Raw genomic sequence first — 23,765 nt, forward strand, 5'->3', positions numbered from 1 at the left:
AAAGACCTTTGTATTGAATTTAGATAAAATGTAATATAAAATTATAATAAAAGGTTTTCAAATCTACCAAAATTCAAATTTAAGGTAAAAAAATCTACTTTTAAATGTAACGTTAGATATAATATTTTCTAAACTTTGTTTTAGTTAAGTTGATTAAAGGAGAACAAATCCTTTTTTCTTTTTATGAAAAAAACATGAGTTTCTTCCTTTTAAAAATTTAAAATTTTAAATGCAACAATTAAATAAATTTATATTTTAAATTTATTATTTAAGATAGGTACAACTGTTTCTCGCGAATCCCTATTGGATTCAATTGAGACAAACTAGAATGACCAAGGGAGAAAGAAAAATTAATTAATACAAAATATTACATTTTCCTTATTCTTCTCTTCAACCTCTTCAACCCTGTACAAAGCTATAACAAGTAATCTTTCGTATCTCACTAGTATGTTTGCTGTCTAAACGGAACCTCTACGAACGCTCCTTAACATGCTCATATTATTCATTATCTATTTGATGATCGGATTAATCTGTCTGACCAAGCTAATAATTTTATATCTTTTTTAAAAATCTATGCTTTAGTTCATTAAATTAGATTAGAGTCAGCATGCATCTAAACAAACAACTCCTAGCATTGAAAGTGCATGAAATAGTGTGGCGTGGCTAGAAAAAAAAAAAAAGGAAAAAAAGAAGGAAAAAAGAGCTTACAGTAGGGGACACCCGGACACGAAAACAGCCGATTCTGGTTTCCTCCCTCATTTCCGCAACGAGCACGCGGAAAATAAGACGTTGTGGGGGTGCGCTTATCAGTTACAAATCCAGCCTCCCTCGCTCTCTCTCTCTTTCTCTCTCTCTCTCTCTCTCTCTCTCGTTCCAGTTTTTCCCTACCTCTCGCCTCCTGTCTCTCTAGATCTAATCGGCATTTGGTTCTGATCGAGGACTCACATTTCCAGTTCATGCTTTCTGATTCTGCCAACTCCGTCGTACAATCTTCAATGCCAATGTCGGTGAGTCTTCTGTTCTGCCATCTTTGAATTCACGCATTAGTTGTGCACGCATTACGCGCGCCTGTCTTGCTTATGTTTGAACTTTGCTAATTGTAACTCGAGGTTGTAAAGCCCTTTTTGCTGCTGTTATTCTCGGGTCAATTGATGCCCAGGGTAACTGTTTTCATTTTTGGATAGTTAGGGGCTTAGCGAATTTGATTCATTGTTTAATATTCGTGCGCTGTTGGGGTTCTATGTATTTTGATTGTTTGGAGCTCTAGATACGAAGAATCATGACAAGGATTCAATTTTTTATTTACCAGGCAATTGGCTATTCTTTTAGGCTGAACGCTGTTCGTTGATTATATATCAAGTTTGCAATCTCTGGTGGTGAAATTGTTTTTCTTTTGGGCTTCTTGATCAGTGAATGTTGTGCCAGATGGATTTCCCCTTTTAGGAATGGGTCTTTGAATAAGCTGATTTTGTTGTGCCTGCTTCTGCTGCTTTTATTTTTATTTTTATTTTTATTTTTTTTGGGGTCCATGGCGAGGCCCACTGGTCCTGCTTCCATGCTCCTTTTCGCTCCCTCGCAATCTCTCCCAGGATTAGAATGAGACACCTCCAGCGTAAAAGTCCTACACTTTAGCCATTGGGATGTCCATTAAAGGCAATTTATCGCAAAAAAATTAAAAAAAGTAGCTTGTTTCCCTGTGATGCACAGGGATTTATTTCCTAGAATTTTATTTTGGTGACAATACTATTTCCATGAAATAAGGGAATATTTCTTCCCTCTTTTTTCAACGAGAGAATGTATTTTAAAATCACCTTTTTTTTTTGGGTACACTGGGAGTTCTGATCTCAAGATCTAAGCTCAAATTCCACCTCAGAAGGCCAAAGCTTGGAGGCAAAAATTTAAAATTCTTGATACACTGTAGAAAACTTTTAGTCTTAATATGGAAAGTGCACTGTTGTAGATTATACTTCAATTATTTAATATCATTAATTTTTTCTACATAGCTAGCAACATGAAGATTTCTACTGTCAAAATGGAAGCTTGATTTGGTGATTATAATATATGTATATTAGCAGTATTCAATCTTTTAAAAAGGAAGACTTCTTCAAAGGAAAAAATAAACTAATTTAGTGTTAAAAATAAAGCAAGAAAAAGATTAAACAATGGTCATCTGGAAAATAACTCTACACAGTTTTGGACAGTTTAAAATTCTCATACTTGTACAATAATATAAGTAATCAGAGATGTTATCTTACATGCATTTGGCAATTATACAACAATATGAGCAGCTGTTATGTTGAAATGGTCATTAGATTTACCAACTCATTTAGTGCAAATTTGACATAACACTAAAAATCAAGCACACATGGTGGATGTGCAAATGCATACCTTGTTTTCAAATCAGAAAATATTTTTCTTTTGATGCCCAGTGAATACTTGTACTACTTCCCATGTAAATAATTCCCAGCAAATTGTATTATTTTTATGCTGCTAACAGAAAATTCCAGATTAATTTAAGAAAATATAAATAAAACTAAATTAACATGCCTTAAGTGGAAGCTACATTTGTACGCAAGGTGGAAAAAGAGGGACGGCCACATAGTGAAGGAGAGTGTTTTTCAGGTGGGTTTAACCTGAGCTTATTGTGTAGAATTCTGGGTGCAATATTCAAAATAAGAGAAGGGATGGTGCATTGGGTTAAATGTATCCCATAACACCTGCATTTTTTCCATTAACTTCCTTCCATAAGGTAGAGTACAAATTATTCATGCAAGATATTATTGCTTTTTTCGTTTATGAGATTGTAGAAGATCTTAAGTGATAATTATTATTTCCTGTTATTTGAGTTTATTAATTGTTCAAGGATGTTATTTGATTCGTCTTTTAATTGATTCATATTATTGCATTTACCTAATTTATGGGGGGCAAAGTTCTGCCTATAACAGCTACTAGTTGCCCATAACATATTTGACTAAGAGGGCTTGGTTTCATATGGTTTTTTGGAGCTGTTTGGTGTCATTTCTGTTTATTGTTTTATTTTTTTTTTGTTTTACTCTTTCATTTTTATTTTATTTTATTTTTTTCCATTTTGAATTTTTGTACAATGAGCAAGTAGATTATGAATGCATTTCTTTATTAAAAAATGGACGAAAAAGGATAAAATAACCCAGTGTAAGAGAACTAGGGGGTGGAACCTAAATGGAGAAAATATAATAAAATTTATAGATAAAATGATCAAAGATGGGGATTGGACTATAGAGGATAGGATAGATACAAATAATCTTTGGAGTAGATTGACTTGCTCTATTAAAAAGATAGCAAAATAGCTTTTAGGTGAATCAAAGGAAAGATTCTCGAATAGCAAAGAAAGTTAGTGTTAGGATAAAGATGTCCAAAAAGCCGTAATGACAAAAAGAATTTGGTATACAACGCGGGCAAAATGTAAAAACATGGATAATTTTGAAAAGTATAAAGAGACGAGAAAAGAGGCAAAACAGGTCGTTAGTGAAGCTAAACACAGATCATTTAATAGTATCTATGATAGATTAGATACAAAAGACGGGGAAAGATATATATTTAAACTTGCTAAAGCTAGAGAAATGAAAAGTAAGGACTTAGGAAATGTAAAATGTATAAAATGTGAGGGTGATATTGTCTTGGTTAAGGACGAAAACATAAAAGAAAGATGATGAAGCTACTTTAGTAAGTTGTTTAATGAAAATCAAATAGAAGGATTAAACTTGGAATTGACAAATAAGGAAAATACTAAAATATGAGATTTATTCGCAAAATTAGATTTAACGAACTTAGTTTGCACTGAAAAAAATGAAAAATGGAAAAACTATAGGACTGAATAACATCCCAATTGAAGTTTGGAAATTCTTAGGTGATAACGGAATTATATGGTTAACTAATTTGTTTAACACAATCATAATAACTAAGAAAATGCCAAATGAATTGAGAAAAACACTTTAATACCTATATACAAAAATAAAGTAGATATTCAAAAATGTAATAACTATTGTGGAATTAAACTTATGAGTCATACGATGAAATTGTGGGAAATGATAGTTGAACAAAGATTATGGCTAGAAACAAAGGTCTCAGAAAATTAATTTGGTTTTATGCTTGGGAGATCTACCATAAAAGCTATTTATCTTTTAAGAATATAAATGGAAAAGTTTAGGGATAAGAAGAGGGACTTGCATATGGTATTTATTGACTTAGAGAAAGCATATGATAGGATACCTGGGGAAATTCTATGGTGGATTTTAGAAAAAAATGGTGTATGTAGTAGGTATACTGATGTCATTAAGGATATGTTCGATGGAGTAATGACTTTTGTAAGGACTATAGATGGAGAAATTAGAAAATTTTCAATCACCATAGGTGTACATAAGATCTACTTTGAGTCCTTATCTTTTTGCTTTGGTGATGGATCAATTGACTAAGAGCATTCAAATTGAGGTTTCATGGTGTATGTTGTTTGCAGATGATATTGTATTGACTGATGAAACTAGGGGCGGAGTAGAGGCTGAATTAGAATTATGGAGAGAAACTTTAGAATATAGAGGCTTTAGGATAAGTGGAAATAAGACAGAATATATGAAATATAATTTCAGTAATGGTAGGAGGAATGTTGGAGACAAAGTTAAATTTGATGATGAAGAAATAAATAGCACTTGTAGATTTCGATACCTTGGATCTATTATGCAAGCTGAAGAAGAAATTGAAGATGATGTAATGCATAGATTTGAAGTAGGTTGAGTAAAATGGAGAAGTGCTTCAAGTGTGCTTTGTGATCATAGAATACTCTTAAAATTGAAAGGGTGATTTTATAGACCGGTTATGCTATATGGATTAGAATGTTGGGCGACGAAGAAACGGGAATATTCAAAAAGTAAAAGTGGCCGAGATGAGAATGCTTAGATGGATAAGTGGTATGACACTGAAAGATAACTAAGGAATGAACATATTTGCGGTAAGTTAGGTGTAACTCCTATAGAAGATAAGATAAGGGAGGGACGACTTAGGTGGTTTGGACACTTGCAACGCATGCCACATAGTGTGCCAGTGAGGAAGAGTGAGTGAGTTACTGTGGGGGGCTGTAGAAGGGGTAGGAATAGACTTAAAATAACTTGGAATGAGAAAGTAAGGATTTAATAGCACTGAATTTGTCAAAAGAAATGATCCATGATTGCATAAATTGGTAGAAAAGGATTCATACATATAGCCAATCCCACCTAGTGGGACTTAAGGCTTGGTTTTGTTGTTGTTGTTAGTGAACTGCCACTATACTTTAATATCCATAAATAACTTTTGTGGATCAAATCATTCATTACATAGCTTTTAATTAAAATTAACATATGATGACCATGTGAATTTAAAATATAATTAAAATTAAAATATTCATAAATTTTCATAGAATTTGAAGAAAAATAATAAAGTCATCTAATATAAATCTTTAATTTTATTTTAATTTTCTTGTACAATTAAAATTGTTTATAATAATTAAGTGAAATAAATTTATAATAATTTATTATAATGTTCTTAATTTTTTATTATTTTAGTCATATTTTTTAATTTTTATTTGGTTCAAATATAAAATTGAGCATTTGCTCAATCATGTTTTTAATTTGTTTTATTTTTAGAATTTTTTTTGTAAGAATTTTAGTTTTAGAAATATTAACCAAGTTGTTGGTTTTTGGTTTTTAGTTTTCGTTTTTGATTTTTGCTTTCATAAATTTTACAAGTGATACCAAATGACCCCTTACATTTTGGGGGCTGTTTGGTATCATTTCTATTTTGGTTTTCATTGTAAAATAGGGAAGAAACATGTGGTGCTGGCACATTAGTCTACAATACTATTTTTTAGGTTCTATTTTTGGTTTTAAGCTGTTGTGGTAAAAATTGAAAATAAATTTTTCTAGTTTTTAGTTGCTGTGGCAACTTGTTGCCTCAATACTTTGACATCTATAATTCGCCTTTGCAGATTAAATCATCTTCTACCCATTTTTTAATGGAAAAATAATAATAAAATTGCCATGTGAATTTAAAAGTTAAATTTAAATAAAAATATCCTGGAAAATACTAGAAATTTGAAAAATTAATAAAAATCATTGAAAAAATATCTCCACATTTTCAAAATTCGTATACAGTATGCTTGCTTTATGATCACTAAAAGTGAGTTAAAAGATATAATTATTGAGCAAAAGGAATTATAATTACTTTCTATTTTCATTATAATATCTTTTCAATTTGTATTTTTTGCATTTTCATTATTCTAATCTCATTTTTTTGTTATTTGATACGAGGACAAAAATGAACATTCGTTCAATTAGGTTTTTATTTTGTCATCAATTTTGGAAATATTAACCAAATAGGTTGCCAATTTTTGGTTTTTAGTTTTCATTTCTAATATTCATTTCCTTAATCTTTGAGAATGATACCAACAACCTAGTATTTAATAACCATTCTAATTATGGTTTCCTCTTTGCTATTTAATTTTAACACTTTGCTTTATTCAGAGACTAGAGATAATGGTAGTGGGTTGAAAATTTTCTTAAAAGAATATTAATTTTAATTACAATCTTTATTAATGCAATGGGTATACTTCCTTGAAATAACATGAAAGTATTTAGGAGAGGATGTGCACAGTTCTAAAAATGTTTTTTAATGCAATATTCACTGTTTTTCTATAAATGGAAGTGTTGATCAACGAGACATATTGTTTGTGCTTAGGTTGTAGTCATGGTCTTAAATTTCACAAAATTGTCGAAATTTCTGTTGAAATTTCTGCTTTCCATCAGTCTCAAAATTGAAATGGCAGTCAATTAGACATTTCAATGAATCATTAGAAATTTGTTGGAATCTCAAAATTTTAGTGAAACTTGTTGAAATTTTAACTATGGAATGAGATTTCCTTAGAATTGAAATGTGAGATTTAGATGCAAAGTGGAATTTCTCTCTTAGTTTATCCTATTATTGTTTTTGAAACATAAGATTATTACAAGAACAACTTTTGAATCACACAAAAAGTGAAACTTATAATAACATTTTATTTAACCATTCATGTCTAAATTATCTTTTTTTTTTTGGTATAAAAAATAATATTTAATTTTGATTGATGAATTTCATTTATATCAACCATATGTGCTTAATGCACATCATCTTATGAATATGTTTGTGACACAATATATTATGATGATTGCACGTCATACACAATGTAGATGTACTTAATTTGCAATATAATAGTCTTAAAACTTACATTATTGTGTCTTTTAACCATTCTAAAGTTCCATGAAAGAATTCCATGCTTTACTACTAATTTCCATTGTTTTTTAAATCGAAATTGACATCGAAATCAAAATTTCCATCAAAATTTTTGTACTTCAAAGCTTTAAAATATAGTCAAAATCGAAATTTAAGACCTTGGTTTTAGTGTCCTTGGGTCCTGTTACATTTATATATATGAAATTGATATGGAGACAAATTATAAGGGTTTTTTTTTTTTTTTTTCCAGTTTTTGTTACTTGTAATATTTATTCTTTGTCTACAGAAGGATGTGTCATGGAGCAAAGAGATATTATCCACATTTGCACTTGGGTGATTGTTTCTTTGAGTTTTTATATTGTATGCATGTGTGTATTTGTGTTTGAATAACTAGATTTTATTTAAGTTCTTTTTTCCAAAGAAAGGTTATCCAGCAAGGATGGAATCCTTTCACTACAGGAAGAATTTTAGTTGAGATTCTTTCCTTGTCTCATGGCACACAATTCAAGAAAGAAAATGGATAATTAGTCTAGCATTAGTGTGGAATGATGACCAGCATTAGTGTGGAATGACGGCCACGGTTGGTGAATGACGGCCAGCAGTGTTAACGACGACCATGGTTGGTGAATGACGGCCACCTACCATGGTAGGTGAGCCACTGCCACCTACCATGGTGAGTGAGCCACCACCACCTACCATGAGATTTTGCCACAAGCCAGAGGCCATAAATTGAGACCCCCCATCGAAGCTAAACAACACACATCTCAACTGCAAGTTGTGTCCTCTTATGTTTTTCCATATTTTATTCTATGTGTACATGTTAAATAGGGACCCAAGTATGTAAAGAATACACAATTGAATATACAATTGATTCATTCTCATTCTCTACATGCTATCAGAGCTTGGGTTACTCTAAAACCCTAAGCAATCCATGGCTGCCCAAAAAGGAGGCAGCCATGAGTCCAGCCAGTCGACAACCTTGGAAGGAGAGTTGGAGATAACCTCCTCCATGGGCTCGGCCGGTGTATTTGAGAATTCCCCACTCTATATTACTGTTGAAAAATTCAATGGTAAGAATTACAGAGAATGGGCACAGTCATCAAGCTCGTTGTCGACGGTAAAGGAAAGCTCGGCTTTCTTACCGGCGAGACTTGGCGACCACCTCCTACCGATGCAGTGGCATCCCAGAAATGGTGGTCCAAGAACTCCTTGATAACGTTATGCTTGATAAACTCTATGAAACCAGCCATTGGAAAAATGTACTTGTTTCTCCCAACGGCAAAGGACGTGTGGGATGTGGTGTGTGAGACATACTCCAATGCTCAAATTGCTTCCCAGAATTTCGACTGGAAGCCACGGCAAGGCCACAAAAATCGGGGCTACCAAGCCACAATTGATAATCAAGCCGAGAGACCTCAAGGGGAGAAAAAGCAGTAATAGTTCCAATTCAAGCGGTGCATTTAACTCTGAGTAGTTGGAACAACTCTACAAGATGTTCTCTACCTTTCAGACTTCGGGTAAGTCTTCCACAAATATTTCTTTGGGTTCTTTAGCCCAAAGAGGTAATTTTTTGCAAGCCTGGAGCATAACCTCTAGATCCAAAATTCCTTGGATTATTGATTTTGGTGCCTTTGACCACATGGCTGATGCCTATCATCTTTTCTCATCATCTTCACCCTGTGCTGGATATTTGAAAGTTAAAATTGCAGATGGATCACTCTCGTCTGTCGCAGGCAAAGGAAATATCCGACTCTCTGACTCCATCACACTGGAGTCCGTTCGTTATGTTCCTAATTTATCCTACAACTTACTATCCATTAGCAAGTTAACTAAGAATTCCAATTGTTCTGCTAAATTTCTTCCCTCTTTTTTTGTTTTTCAGAACCTATCATCGGGGAGGACGATTGGCAGTGCTATGGAGTGTGAGGCACTATATTACTTTGAGGAGGCTAATGTGAGTAAACAACGTCAAATTGCTATCTATGATTCTGCATCTGTTCCTAAGGATAATGATATTTTGTTATGGCATTTTAGAATGAGTCGTCCCAATTTCTAGTATTTGAGATAGTTATTTCCTTCCATTTGTTCGAATAAAACATCATTTGATTTTCAATGTGAGATTTGTGAAATTGCTACACACCAATATACTTTTTTCCCAAAGTCCAAATTCAAACCAACCTCACCGTTTACTATGATTCACAGTGATGTATGGGGCCCGTCTAGCACTCTCAATCGTACCCACACAAAATGGTTTGTTACTTTTATTGATGACCACTCCTATTTGTTGGGTATACTTGTTGAAAGACAAAACTGAAGTGCATTATGTGTTTATCAATTTTCATTCCATGATTCAAACACAATTTCACATGAAAATTCAAATTATGCGTACAGATAATGACACAATATTTTAATCATATTCTAGGAAATTATCTCCAAGAACATGGAATAATTCATCAAAGTTCCTGTGTCAACACCCCCCAACAAAAATGGGGTTGCCGAATGAAAAAACAGACATATCTTTGAAGTAGCTTGTGCATTGCTATTTACTACCAATATGCCAAAAATGTTTTGGGGTGATGCCATTCTCACAGCTACATATCTCATTAATAGAATGCCTAGTCGAGTTCTCTCTTTTGCCTCACCTCTTCAAAAATTCCAAGCATTTTTTTCAAACTCTCGTCTCAGCTCAAATCTCTCTCTCAAAGTGTTTGGTTGTACTGCTTTTGTCCATATACATCATCGACATAAGTTGGATCCACGCGCCCTTAAGTGTGTCTTTCTTGGCTATTCTCTTACCCAAAAAGGGTACTAGTGTTATGATCCTGAAACAAAAAGGGTATTTGTTAGTCTTGATTTTACTTTCTTTGAAACTACTCACTTCCAAAAGCCCTGCTTCAGGGGGAGACTTTGAGTTGTAAAGAAGCTCAAGTTTTGGACTTCAATACCTTTAACACTAAACCTGAGCATGTCCCAAACATTGAACCTGCCCCAAACACTGAGCCTATCTTGAAAAGTGCTTCTAATATGCCAAATATAGAAGAAAACTTGAATTCAGGGGGAGATGCATGAAAACAATAAAACAAGGAGATACTTGTCTACTTAAGAAAGCCAAAATTAAAGGACACAGAGAATCTCATACCTAAGGCACCAAAAGAGTCGGAACCGGTGATAGATCCAAGCAACCACGAGTCTTCATCCGCTCCTGATCAGGTAATGTCTTCAAGTAATCTTGAGTCCATTGATAAACCTGCAGACTTATCTCAATTTACCCATTGCTCTCAAAAAACAAACTCGGTCATGTACTCTCCATCCCATTTCCAAATTCATGTCTTACAATACTTTGTCTATAGGGTGTCGTACTTTTACCTCTAATATTGACAGGATAAAACTTCCAAAGAATATTTAGGAAGCCCTTGAGATCTTTGAATGGAGAGAGGCAGTTATGGAGGAAATGCGAGCCTTGGAAAAAAATGGAATGTGGGATGTGATGAATCTATCAAGAGGGAAGAAACCAGTGGGCTGCAAATGGGTGTTCAGTGTGAAATACAAAGCTGATGGGACAGTGGAACGGTGCAAAGCTCGCCTTGTTGCAAAAGGGTTTACTCAAACCTATGACATTGACTACAAAGAGACTTTTGCACCTGTGGCAAAACTGAATACCGTCCGAGTTCTCCTAGCCTTGGCAACCAACCTGGATTGGCCACTCCAGCAACTTGACATCAAGAATGCTTTTCTGAATGGCGAACTAGAAGAAGAAGTCTTCATGACGATACCACCAGACTTTTGTAAAAGGGGTGAAGAAAACAGAGTATGCAAAGTCAAAAAGTCCCTGTATGGACTCAAATAATCTCCAAGTGCCTGGTTCGATAGATTTACAAAGGGGATTAGGAGCCAAAGATATCGGCAAGGACAATCAGACCATACTATGTTCTTCCGACACTCTAAAGATGGGAAGAATACAATTCTGATTGTATATGTCGATGACATCATTCGAACTGGAGACAACATAGCAGAGATGGACTGTTGAAGAAAGTCTTGGCCATTGAGTTTGAGGTAAAAGATTTTGGACAAATGCAGTATTTTTGGGGATGGAAGTTGCTAGATCAAAGAAGGGAATCAGTGTTTCTCAGAGGAAGTATCTCCTAGACCTCCTAACTGAAACCGGCATGCTAGGGTGCAAACCAAGCGATACCCCCATTGAAGCAAGAAAAAGAAGAGAAGACATCAGAAAACCTCTTGAACGAGAAAGGTATAAGAGATTAGTTGGCAAACTAATTTACTTATCACACACTAGACCCGACATCGCATTTGCAGTAAGTGTGGTGAGTCAACACATGCATTCACCAAGGGAAAGTCACCTAGAAGTAGTGTACAAGATTCTTAGATATCTCAAGGGATCTTCGGGCAAAAGACTATTCTTCAAAAAATGTGAAATCAAAGAAATAGAAGTCTTCACAAATGCTGATTGGGAAGGATCAGCAGAAGATAGAAGGTTCACTTCCAAGTATTGCACCTTTGTATGGGGAAACTTGGTGACTTGGAGAAGCAAAAAACAGAACGTTGTGGCCAGAAGTAGTGCTGAAGCAGAGTTTAGAGCAAGTGGCACAAGGGATATGTGAAGGACTGTGGTTACGAAAACTCTTGGAGGAGTTGCATGTCACGGTAAAGTTCCCTATCAAACTCTATTGTGATAACAAAGCAGCCATTAACATCTCTCTCAATCTAGTCCAGCATGACAGGACCAAACATGTGGAAGTGGACAGACACTTTTTCAAGGAAAAGGTTGAAGAAGGAATCATTTGCATGACTTATGTTCCTACCAAAGAACAAACAACCGACATCTTCACCAAAGGACTACCTCGACAAAGTTTTGATGATTTCACATACGAGTTGGATATGGTTAATATCTATGATCCAACTTGAGGGGGAGTGTGGAATGACGATCAGCAGTGTGAACGACGACCATGGTTGGTGAATGACGGCTACCTACCATGGTAGGTGAGCCGAGCCACCGCCACCTACCATGGTGGGTGAGCCACCTACCATGAGATATTGCCACAAGCCAGAGGCTATAAATTGAGACCCCCCACTGAAGCTAAACAACACACATCTCAACTGCAAGTTGTGTTTCCTCATCTGTTTTTCCATATTTTATTCTTTGTGTACATGTTAAATAGTGACCTGAGTATGTAAAGAATACACAATTGAATATACAATTGATTCGTTCTCATTCTCTACAATTAGGGATTGTGGTATATTGCTCTTGCACCTGTTTTTTCCGTCCATGTCAATGAATTTTGCTTGAGCTCACATCAGCAAAGAAGGTTGCATAGAGCATGTTAATGAATACTGTGGTGTACTTTGGCATATAATGCTACAGCGTCATTTTGGCACCCTTCATGCATCTTCATTTATTTTCTTTTTATCTTTTCCTGTGAATTTTGTTTTTATTTTTATTATTTTCCGGGTATTCAAAGCTTCCAGCTGATAAATGTACACTACACACTTATTTTCTCTTCACGCATTCTATTTTTCTCATCAATTGGTTTCAATTGGTACTGTAACCTACATATCTAGTTGTATGTTTGTGAGCAAATTTCAATTATTTTGCTTGCCCTTCAATGGTGACGACTCACAACACTTCTGCTTTTACTTGTTTATCTGAGAATCACCTAATTTAGCGTGTCATGTGCAGGTCCCAGTGGACCATACTGATCAAAGTATCGGATTGGATCCTGAGGTGACCATTACACCAAACTGGACAATTCATGTTTCAGATGTGAGGAGAATATAGTGGCGGCTTTTGTTTTTTGTTTTTTGTTTTTGTTTTCCCACACTACCAGTAGTTGGTGCTAATGATCTTGGAGCTCTATTTTTTGGCTGGAAATTGTGATGAATATTCTTTTGTTATCTGATGATTCCTAATTGCAAATTCTGTATTTGCATTTGTAAATGATATCAATAGCAATAACTACAACAAAAAGAACTATTAAAAGAAAATAACAAATGATTTTGAGTGCAAATAAGAAAGTTGAAAATAAAATATTCAGATTCTGCCCAGTTGATCCCATGCAAAAAAGATAAAAAACAAAGAATTCATGTCTAATTATTATTTTGTCAGTTATCTGTTCTTCTGTTTTTGGCATTTTGGCTGCTAAAGATTTTTGGTTTTATAGAAAAAAAGTTAATAATCCTTTCCAGGTTTTTATTTTTTCCTGTTTGCAAACATGGTCAATATTTAGTCATGCAAGACATTTAAAGAATTAATATTCTTCCTAATTGCTGTTTGCATGATTGTGTAATTGTCCAATATATATATAGTCATCCGCCCTTTTTTTTTTTCAACAGATAAGAACAGTTAAGGTTAGCAATATTTCACTAGCTGCATCTGAGAGGGATATCAAAGAGTTCTTCTCTTTCTCTGGTGATCTTCAATATGTAGAAATGCAAAGGTCAGCCTTTTTGAGTTTATGTTGCATTTTTTTCAATTTTCTGATTTTGTCTGGAGGTAGTCATTTAAATTGGTGGTACTTTCAGGGAAACTGAACAAACTCAGGTTGCCTACGTTACCTTCAAGGAATCACAGGGAGCTGACACTGCAATGCTCTTATCGGTACGTTCATTCTATGTATATATATTTATTTTTGGATAGTTTAAAAAAAGAAAAAAAACTCTATTGAGAAGTATGAGAAAAAGATGCAAAAAATGAGACCCAGCAGTCCTTAAACAGAGTAGAAAAATAAAAAAAAAGCCATCTTAATTAGACATTCCAGTCTCTGTCATCATCTTGGAAACATCCAGCACTGTACCCCGTTCATTCTATGTATAAGTACAGTTGAAGTTTGAATACTTATGTTGAATATTGATGCCTATGTGCTAATTTATCAATGTTATTTTTATCTTCACGGTGTAATCCCCTGAGCTCTTGCTGTGTTAAACTAATGAACTAAATGAAATTGAGAAAATTGCCCAAATATTTACATTGGTAAAGGGCTGTTTATGAATTGGTTTAAAGCAAAGCATGGATGGATGTTAATCTTTGATTTTTTATTATTACTACTTGCTTAAAATTATTTCACCCATACTGCTTTAATATGGGTTTAATTATTATTATTATTATTATTATCATCATCATCATCATCATCATCAATAAGTTATTTATGTAGCCTTGCTAACATGCAAGCAATTGAAAACTAGGGTGATTTTAATTTTATTTTTAATTGGGTTTGCACACATGTCTTTGGATTTAGGCTGCCCTCATACTATGGTTTTAAATTGCGGAGGCAGGTAGCATAGCGTGATGGTAACAGATTTAGTAGAAAGTAGTGGATGTTACATAGAGGAAAGCGGGTGCAATGGCCATGATTTGTTTTTAAGCATGTACAATCTTGTCTAAACCTTCTTAATAAGTTCTTTTAATCCATTGTGGCCTCTTTAGTTCATTCAACTTACTAACAATTTTTGGTAAGGGCAATAAATTTTGCATTGGTTTTAAAATGCTATTGATAGAAAAAATTATTTTTCTATTTTACTTTTCATTACCTTAAGATCATGAACTTATCTGTTCATTGATTAATCGTATATTTGATGAATAAATAAATGAAACAATATATCATGTTTTCATATGATATATGCTATTAATTGATGACACACATAAAACAGATAATAAATTTAAGAAATTTCATTATTTTATTATTTAAGTTTATAAAAATCTAATAAAGTTAGACTCAAGTTATATTATATTATTTAAGCTATAAAATTAAAGTACTATACTTTATAGTCATCATATTTATAATTAGAAAAAATAAATTATTAACAACTTGAACAAGATTAAAACTGCAAAAGAAAGAAGGTTAAATGAAACTTGGGCTGGAAACTTTTGTAGCACATTTGGGTTGCAGGCTACTTTGATAGTTATATAATACATTGGATATTACATCTTCATTGTGTAGTGAGCCACTGACTCATTCATTTAGTCTTTATTGAGTTTCCACCAAGTTAATTTATAAGTATCTGAGGATTTTTTTTCTTGAGATTCCTGAATTCCTTTAGTTATTAAATCTTTTTAATTGAGTTGGTTGATATGAAATGCTAGAGCTTGTGCTCTCATTTGAGCATGCACTTTCTGATGTGCAGTTGCTTTAGCTTTTGCGGAGAATTGAGAATTTAAAATCCCAGTTCAGTGTCCTTGTCAGCCAATCTTCTTTGTAATTCTTTTAGTTGTTTTTTAATACTGGAAGTACTAGTAACAAAGACTGACATTTCTTCTTATTGTGATCCCTTGGCAATTTTTTGAGCTTGGCCCCTGCTGCTGAGTTGCTAATTTTAAGAGATCTTTTCCTTTGAAAGACTTTCTAGCATCACCATACCTTAAATTTACAACCTGAGGCTGAACATAGCACTAGTCTGTCTTTGGGGGAAAAAAATTTATTAAGGGCCCGTTTAGTTGTGGAGAGCATTTTCCCTTTTTCAATTTTAGTTTTCCAAAAATTTTAGCTTATTTTTAAAATTTTCAACATCATATTAAAAAAATAGAAAAGAAAGAGTTTGTTTAAATGTGAAAATATTTGAAAGTCTTGCACAAATTATATTCCAAGATCGGAATTCCATACTCCCATACTCCCATTAGCAAAGTAAGAGTTAGAAATCTAAAAAAATATTGTAAAGTGTTTTCCAATTTTTTTTATATAAATTTGGAAAATTGGAAAACAAGGTGGCATTTTTTTAATTGTTTTAAAAATTAAAAATAAAACTATTTTCACAAGAAAACAGTGCCAAAACTATTTATTGTTCATTTATTTCATACAAATGTCCTAAAAATAAAAAATTAGCTAACTATTTTTTTTTACAATTTTTAGGAAAAACTAAAATGGAAAATAAAAACTGTTTTCCACTACTAAATGGGCCCTAAATGTCATTGACAACTCAAATGGGGATTTGAGACATCCATTGAGGCCTCAATATTGTAATTAGATCCATGCAAGGGCCAAGGAGCCATAACATTTCTTGATTTCCCTGTCTAATAGCCAATTTGCCATCTTTAGCCTGTAGACAGCCAAAGAAAATGTCCAATTTTTAACTTTCTAGTTCTGTCTTTTCTTTATTTGACTATTCATCGGTGGAAGTCAGGAGCTAGCAAAATGATGAAGCCTTAGAAGGCAGAATGCGCAGGCGCTTTTTGTAATTTTTGGGATAACGTCTTCTCTAATTGGAGGTTGAGGTTAATTTTGACATTTTTCTGCATCGACCTGACCCAAGTTTATCAGCTATTATATTCAGTTCGAGTAGAAAATTTTTATGATTTTCTGTTCTCCTTGAGAGAAATCACCATATCTAGTTCAATGCTAGGCAAAATAATTGGCACAGTTCCAACTTAAATTTGGTTTGGCAACAATTTAACTTAGACAATATCAGATTTGGGGATGCTGTCATGGTGAACGTCAGAAGTCTTAGTTTGAGAAGCCTTCACTGCTTTTCTTTGTCCTTAGCAGATTTCTTGGTTAATTTACCAATTTAGCCTTGACGGCATTAGTTTTAGATGCAGATGGGACTAGTTTTCTTTGGATAGTCTGAGCAAAGAAGTGGTGAGTTATGGTAGAAGCACCAGGATTTTAAATAGCAGTAGGGGGTAGTTTAGCAGAATGGCATGGGGTGTAGCAGAAAGCAGTAGCAGTGGATGTTACATAATGCAAAGCGGGTGTTACAACCATGAATTTTTCTCAAGCATTCACAACCTTGATTTTAAGCCCCAGTTCTTCTTAATACAAGTTTTGATGTATTTTGGATTCTTCAGTTCAACTTAGTGACATTGTTGGTAAGGGTAATATATCTTATATGGGTTTTTAAATGCTTTTCACATAAGAAACTAATTTTTTTTTTTCACTGTTAATTATTTAATGGCCATACACATAAATGGTGCATTTATTAATCATACATTTCTTAAATAAATTAATAAATAAAATTTGCTATTCATTCGAGGATGCCCTGTTCGCCCTAGTTTGGAATTTTTTTCCTTTCTCTATTATGAATGTCTTTCTCTATAATGATGATAATGATGATGATAATCTTTCTCTAAAAAATGATAATGAAATAATTAGGCTTGTAATATGATCTACACTCTACGCTATTAATCAATAGCACATTAAATGTAAATTAATTAAAAAAATTTCATTATTTAATTTAATTAAAAGTCTTAAAAATCTAATAAATGTTGACCCAGAAGTTATGTTATGATGTACAAACTGCCTTATGAGCATGAAATTTATCATTAGAAAATAAATTATGAACAACAACAACAACAACAAAACCAAGCCTTAGTCCCACTAAGTGGGGTCGGCTATATGAATCCTTTTCCGCCAATTTATGCGATCATGGACCATTTCTTTTGATAGATTCAAATTATGAACAATTTGAACAAAATAAGAATAGAAAAGAAAAGCCCCTAAAATGCTACTAGGGCTGTATATATACATATATATATATATATATATATATATATATATAAATTTTGTAACATGTTTGTGCTAGATTGCTTAAATATTTTTTCACTACATTGGAGATTGGGCTCCTTTGTCTTTCATGGTCCCACTAATACATTCATTTGGTCTTTGTTGGGGATTTTGCTTTTGGATTCTTTTGTTCCCCATGGGAGGAGTGATTCAAGGGTTTTGCTAGTGGATTCTTCATAATCTTTTTCTTGAAGGCCATCTTTCCTTTTAAGATCAGGGCATTCATGTGGAATTTGACTCTTGATTAATATGACCCTATATAAGGTCATTAGCCTAGATATTTGACGATGTGCTAAGATGGCCCACACCTTTGTATGGGGCCTACATCTTTTTGTAGGATCCACCTACATGATAGTACCCCATGTAGCTCTCATATCACATGTAACATTCTTGGCCCAACTTTAGTGAGGTATTGTTCACTTAGGCCCATTGGCCTTATGGTTTTGTACTATAAAAGGCACCTCACATAGTTGAAGCTTAAACCGTTCATAGATGCCCAAGATCTGTCAATTACACATTCTATGTGGGATCATCACAGGGAATAAGACTAATGCAAATCTCTTTCTACATTTCTTAGGTGGCAACTGGCGAGACACCTTTAGACTACCATTTTCTCTATTTTGGTGAAGTTTGGGTCATGAAATATGTTGACTTCTTGTTGATGTAGTTCTAGGTTTTTGGAGAAAAAAAAAAAGGGGGGGGGGGGGGATGGCTTTACGGACTCATGTCAATTCATATTATTCTTTGGATTTTGTTGCATAGAAATGCGAGGATTTTCAATGCCGAAACAACATTTTCCTACATGTTAATGGATAGAGTTGTTTTCCTTGCTTCTTTTTGGGTGCATTCTTTGGGTTTTTTGAGGGGAGCAGGTGATTTCATTGTTTGACCTTGAGCGCAAAGGGGATTAAAGAGATGTACTTTTGCAATTGTTGGGGATGACTTGTTCTCTATGGTTTGTAATTATGTCCCCTTTTTTTCTTAGTGACTCTTTTATTGAACTAAAAGCCAAACCCTACTGGTCCTATTGTTACAAGTTTCATGATGATGATAATATTTTTACGAACACGTTAATTTAAAATTTAATCCCCATGAAGGAGATTGAATGGTTGCTTTAGTTTGTCCAAAATACCCATGGTTAATCAATTGATAAATTGTATTAAAAGAGGGTAAATACAATATATGATTTCCATGTGGATTGGAACCTTTTGTAATGTGCCACATGTTAATATTAAGGGCAGATGTGACAAGGGGAATTACATTAATTATATACATTTATAATTTTTTGAGAAATAAAATCATGCATATCTATCTGTTCCCTTCTCCCAAATATTTCTCTTTTTTTCTATCACCACAAATAGTTCTTTTCTCAATTTTTTGTTTTGCTCCTTTTATGCTTCAACTATTAATTTTCATTCGTTACAATAAATCCTGTTTCTTTTGCTTTTTTTTTTTTAGACATTGACAAAATGCAATCTCTTCCCTCTGGGGTACCTTTTCACTTTACCTTCTGCTTGCATTGCCTTCTAAATTAAAAAAGTAAAATCTATAATGTGTAGAATTGCATGTGGTTTTTTTAATGCATGAAGAAGTTGAAATATAGATGAGTGAAGCTATTGCTTAATCGACATGCTTATCCTATTTGGTTTTCCTTTCTTTTTTTTTCCCCCTTATTTTTATTATTTTTAAATTTAAATTTATGTAACTTTTCTATGGGACTAGAGAATGTATTGTGACATCTTTTGCTTTGAAGTATATCAATGTTTCTTTTGTATATTAATGTTTAATAGTGTTTTGATACTTCCCACTGTCTATTTATAAATACATTTTTTTTTTAAAATTGTAAAAGAAGAGACTTTGTTAAGGAGAAGAATAAGTACGACAAGGAGCATAAGAAATCCTTCGTAAAAGATACAAGAACAAAAAACAAAAAAATCAAAAGAAATCAAAACAGCTCAGCCAGCCAATCATGCTGTAAATCAGAAAAAGAAATCCCCTTGAAACATCCTGCAGCAAAACCCTACAAGGAGGCCAGATATTGAATCCTATCCCAAAGCATAATCGAAGGCATCCTCCTCGTAAAAATATGAGCATTCCGCTTCAACCAAATCCCTCACAATCACAACTGCAAAAATCACACACCTCTACAATGCCAAACGATCTTTAACCCTTCCAAATCCTGAAATGAAATAGACAACAACTCCTCAATTGACTCCGGACACACCCAACTCTCTCCAAATAAGCAAAAAAAATAAAAAATAAAAAAGTAAATAGAAGATTATTCCGCATCTTTCATGAAAAAAAATCAATGAAGGAACAAGTGAGAAGCAGATTCTGAATTTTCAATGAAAAGGGCTCATACATCCGGAGATAAAGCCTTGAAAGGCCTCCTACTTCGCAGCATATTCTCAGTGTTAACTCTATTAAGAACAAACAACCAAAAAAAAAGCCTTAATCTTGGAGGGAACTATAGACTTCTAGATAGAAATATGAACTGGGAAAGAAAAGTTTTTATTGTTATGCTCAAAAAAGATTTACAAGAATATTCCCCAAAGAATTAAGAATCCATGAACAGTAGCCCCTCTTTTCAGAAAGAAGCCTACCGTCTAGCAAACTTAATAAGGAGGCAATCTCGAACACCTCCCTATCTCTAAGACCCTTACGAAAAATGGAAATCCCAAGAATCAGCCCCATTAGAAATAAAGGATGAAGAAATGGATTTATTGTGGGCACAGAGGACAATCTGTACTAACAGGGAAAAAGTGAGCAAAGTGAAGAACAACTCACCCAAATGTCTTCCCAGAATTGAATATAATACACATTTTTCATAATAAAATTTGCGTAAGGAATAAAAAGAGGATATAACTGTGAAAATATCCCTCCAAGGACTTTCGAAAAAACATCTCAACCCAAAAAATTAGCATCCCACCAATTATGTTGCAAGCCAATTTACTTTATAGCTTTGTGCCAAAGGTAAGACCCCTCAAAGGGAAAATGCCACAAACATTTACCCTTTAAAGCAACGTTCCTATACACCAACTTACCAAGACCCAAATCCCTCCTCTTTAGACCTACAAACAATCTCTCAACTAATCAAATAATCTTTGTTGTGCCCCACCCTTTACCAAATAAAATCTCTCATGGTTTTCTTAATATTACTAGCTACCCTCATGAGAAATACATTGGTATACTAGCAAAGCAAGCCTAAATGGAAGTAATGCGCCCACCTAGAGAAAATAAAACACCCTTTTGCCCATCCAATCTCTTAGACACCTTCTTCACACCTAGATAAATTAGAGGCCAATCAAAAATCCTACACCCAACTAAATAGGCAATTCCAAAGATCTATAAATATCCAAACTAGTACAAGCTAACCGACTCTTCCCCAAATTTATTTTTAAATTAGAGACCCTCTTAAACAATTGCAAAATAGTAAGCACATTTGGGAGAGATTCTACTATGATCTTTCAAAAAGAAATTAACATTATCTGCAAATTGAAGATGAGAAACCATAACACCCTTGTTCCCCACCCCAATCCATTCTCTCTCACAAATCCTCTCTCTACAACCCCATATACCAATCTACTCAAAACATCTACCACAAGAACGAACAGAAAAGGAACAAGAGGATATCTTTGCCTAACTCGCGTTGAAGCCTTGAACCAAGATTTAGGCTCTCCATTAATAATGTTGAATTGTTGAGTATGATGGAAGATCTAATAACAATGATAGGTCTCTCCCTCTATTTATAATATATGTTAAGTGCATGTAAATGACCAAAATACCCTTACTAACTCACATTACTATCATAACACTAAAACTTACTAATAATGCTAAATGACCAAAATAACCATTAACATTCTCCATCAAGCTATAGCATAGATATCATATGCTCCTTTGTGTATTAGTCATCTAGCTGCAAATTAGACTTTACATAAGTGGTTATAATGAGCTTCTGCACAAGTTTCTCGTGAACGAAAAAATGACAATCAGCTTCAATGTGTTTTTTATGCTCATGAAGACCAAGTTGGAGGCAATATGAATAGCCGCTTGGTTATCACACATCAACTCCATAGGCTGAGAATGTGGAAAACTCATTTCTTCCAACATGTTCTTCAACCAAACAAGTTCACATGTAGTGTGAAGCATGACCCTATAGTTTGATTCAATACTTGACTTTGCTGCCATAGTTAATTTCTTACTCTTCCAAGAAACCAAATTGTGCCCAACAAAGATACAATATTTGGTTATAGATCTTCTATCAGAAGATGAACAAGGACAATTTGCATAAGTATATCCCTCAATATAGTGTGATCCCAATCCTGATGCAAGTGACCTCTCCTAGGTGCACCTTTGAGATAAGATATGAATTTCTACATCTCAATGACTTGTTCTTGGAGAATCTAGAAACTAACTCAAACACTTGTTCTAAAAGATATATTTGGTTGAGTGATTATGAGATAATTCAACTTTCTAGCAAGTCTTTGGTACCATCTTGGGTTAAGCACCCATATTTGGCATAACTTATTGTTAGGATACGAGGGTGTATCAATAGGTTTGGATCTTAACAAACCAATCTTATTTAGAAGAACAAGAACATATTTTCTCTGTGACAAGACGATTCCCATATGAGATCTAGATGCCTATATACCCAAGAAGTACTTTAGTGGTCCCAAATATTTGGGCTGGAACTTAGTCTGTAAGAAATGCTTTAGGCCCTAAACACCTTGATCATCATCATTAGTAATCATAATATCATCCCCATACATAATACGAAGAATCCTTCCTGATGGAATATGATGGTAAAATAAAAAGTGATTTATTGCACACATTGGAGCCCAAACCATAGCCCTAAAGCAACCAAACCACACTTTGGGTGATTATTTAAACCATATAATGTTCTTCTTTTGAGGTGACACACTAGGCCTGACTCCTCCTGAGCAACAAACTTAAGTGGTTGCTTCATATAGACCTCCTTCTAAAGATCACGATGTAGGAAAACATTCTCCACATCTAATTGATGTAGAGGCTAGTGACAGGTGGTGGCTAAGGAGATGAACAAATGCACTGAGGCAAGTTCGGTGATCGGAGAGAATGTGTATGAATAATCCAAATATTACACTTGATTAAGAACAAGGTGAACCTTCAAACGAGCCACAAAACTATTTGGATTGACTTTCACATTGTTCACCCTATGACAACCAGCTGTAGACTTACCAAGATGAAGAGGCGCCATATCCTAATCATTATTATCTAGTGCATGTATGTCTTCAACCATTGCAGTTCTCTTTCCATAACGGAATAGGGCTTCATAAATTGATCTTGGAAGAGCAACAAAAGAGTACTAAAAAACCAGTAATGTAAGTGTGACAAGAAATGATAGCAAATAAAATTGGAGATCGGGTTTTGGGCACAACCACACAAGTGCATTTACCTTTCCGAATAGCTACAGGAGGATCAACATCTTGGGCAATAGGATCATCTGATGAGGGAACTTAAGGTGCAGCTGCACAAAAGTAGAACCTGGAGGAGGCTCTCCTCCCTTTAGTCGCTGTGTGTATACTTGTAAATTTGGATGATCCAAGGGATGAGAGGGACTTGAATTGAATGAAGATGTAGGAGGAGTGGACATGGTTAATAGGCTAGATGACCAAAATAACCATTAAAAAAAAATAGTAGAGAAAGAAGTAAAACACCCCCAAGACTGCCACCTTTGACCAAATCCCTTACAAATATTTTATCAAGGAAATTTCAACTTCCTTGATCATAAGCTTTTTCAAAAGTCTACCTTAAAAATCACACTTATATCTCCTCCTGCAAACATCCTGAACAACCTCATATGCTACTGAAATAGCATCCACAGCCTTCTTGTTCCCCATTAAAGCACTTTGAGCCTTTGAAACAGTGTCCCATCGCAAAACTTGGGCCGCCAGCTAAAAATTTTGTAATGATCTTACACACTATTCACTAAACTAATAAGCTGAA

At 34.1% G+C, this 23,765-nt stretch overlaps 1 protein-coding gene across 3 annotated transcripts in view; it reads left to right on the top strand.

Moving 5' to 3' along the window:
* Positions 1–734: 734 nt before the first annotated feature.
* The window catches only part of LOC131154349 (binding partner of ACD11 1-like), a 31,134-nt gene continuing 8,103 nt past the window's right edge, over positions 735–23,765 (top strand). Inside the window, exons 1-4 of one of the 3 annotated variants that reach the window (XM_058107052.1) lie at positions 735–1,007; positions 12,968–13,051; positions 13,621–13,724; positions 13,810–13,885. In XM_058107052.1, the coding sequence (XP_057963035.1) occupies positions 957–1,007; positions 12,968–13,051; positions 13,621–13,724; positions 13,810–13,885 (315 nt within the window). In that variant the 5' untranslated portion in view covers positions 735–956. Of the gene's footprint in view, positions 1,008–9,154; positions 9,227–12,967; positions 13,052–13,620; positions 13,725–13,809; positions 13,886–23,765 lie in introns of all 3 variants that reach the window. The other 2 variants (XM_058107054.1, XM_058107055.1) reach the window with 2 other exon arrangements.

This window comes from Malania oleifera, chromosome 4 (genome assembly GCF_029873635.1).
Source record: "Malania oleifera isolate guangnan ecotype guangnan chromosome 4, ASM2987363v1, whole genome shotgun sequence".
Lineage (NCBI taxonomy): Eukaryota > Viridiplantae > Streptophyta > Magnoliopsida > Santalales > Ximeniaceae > Malania > Malania oleifera.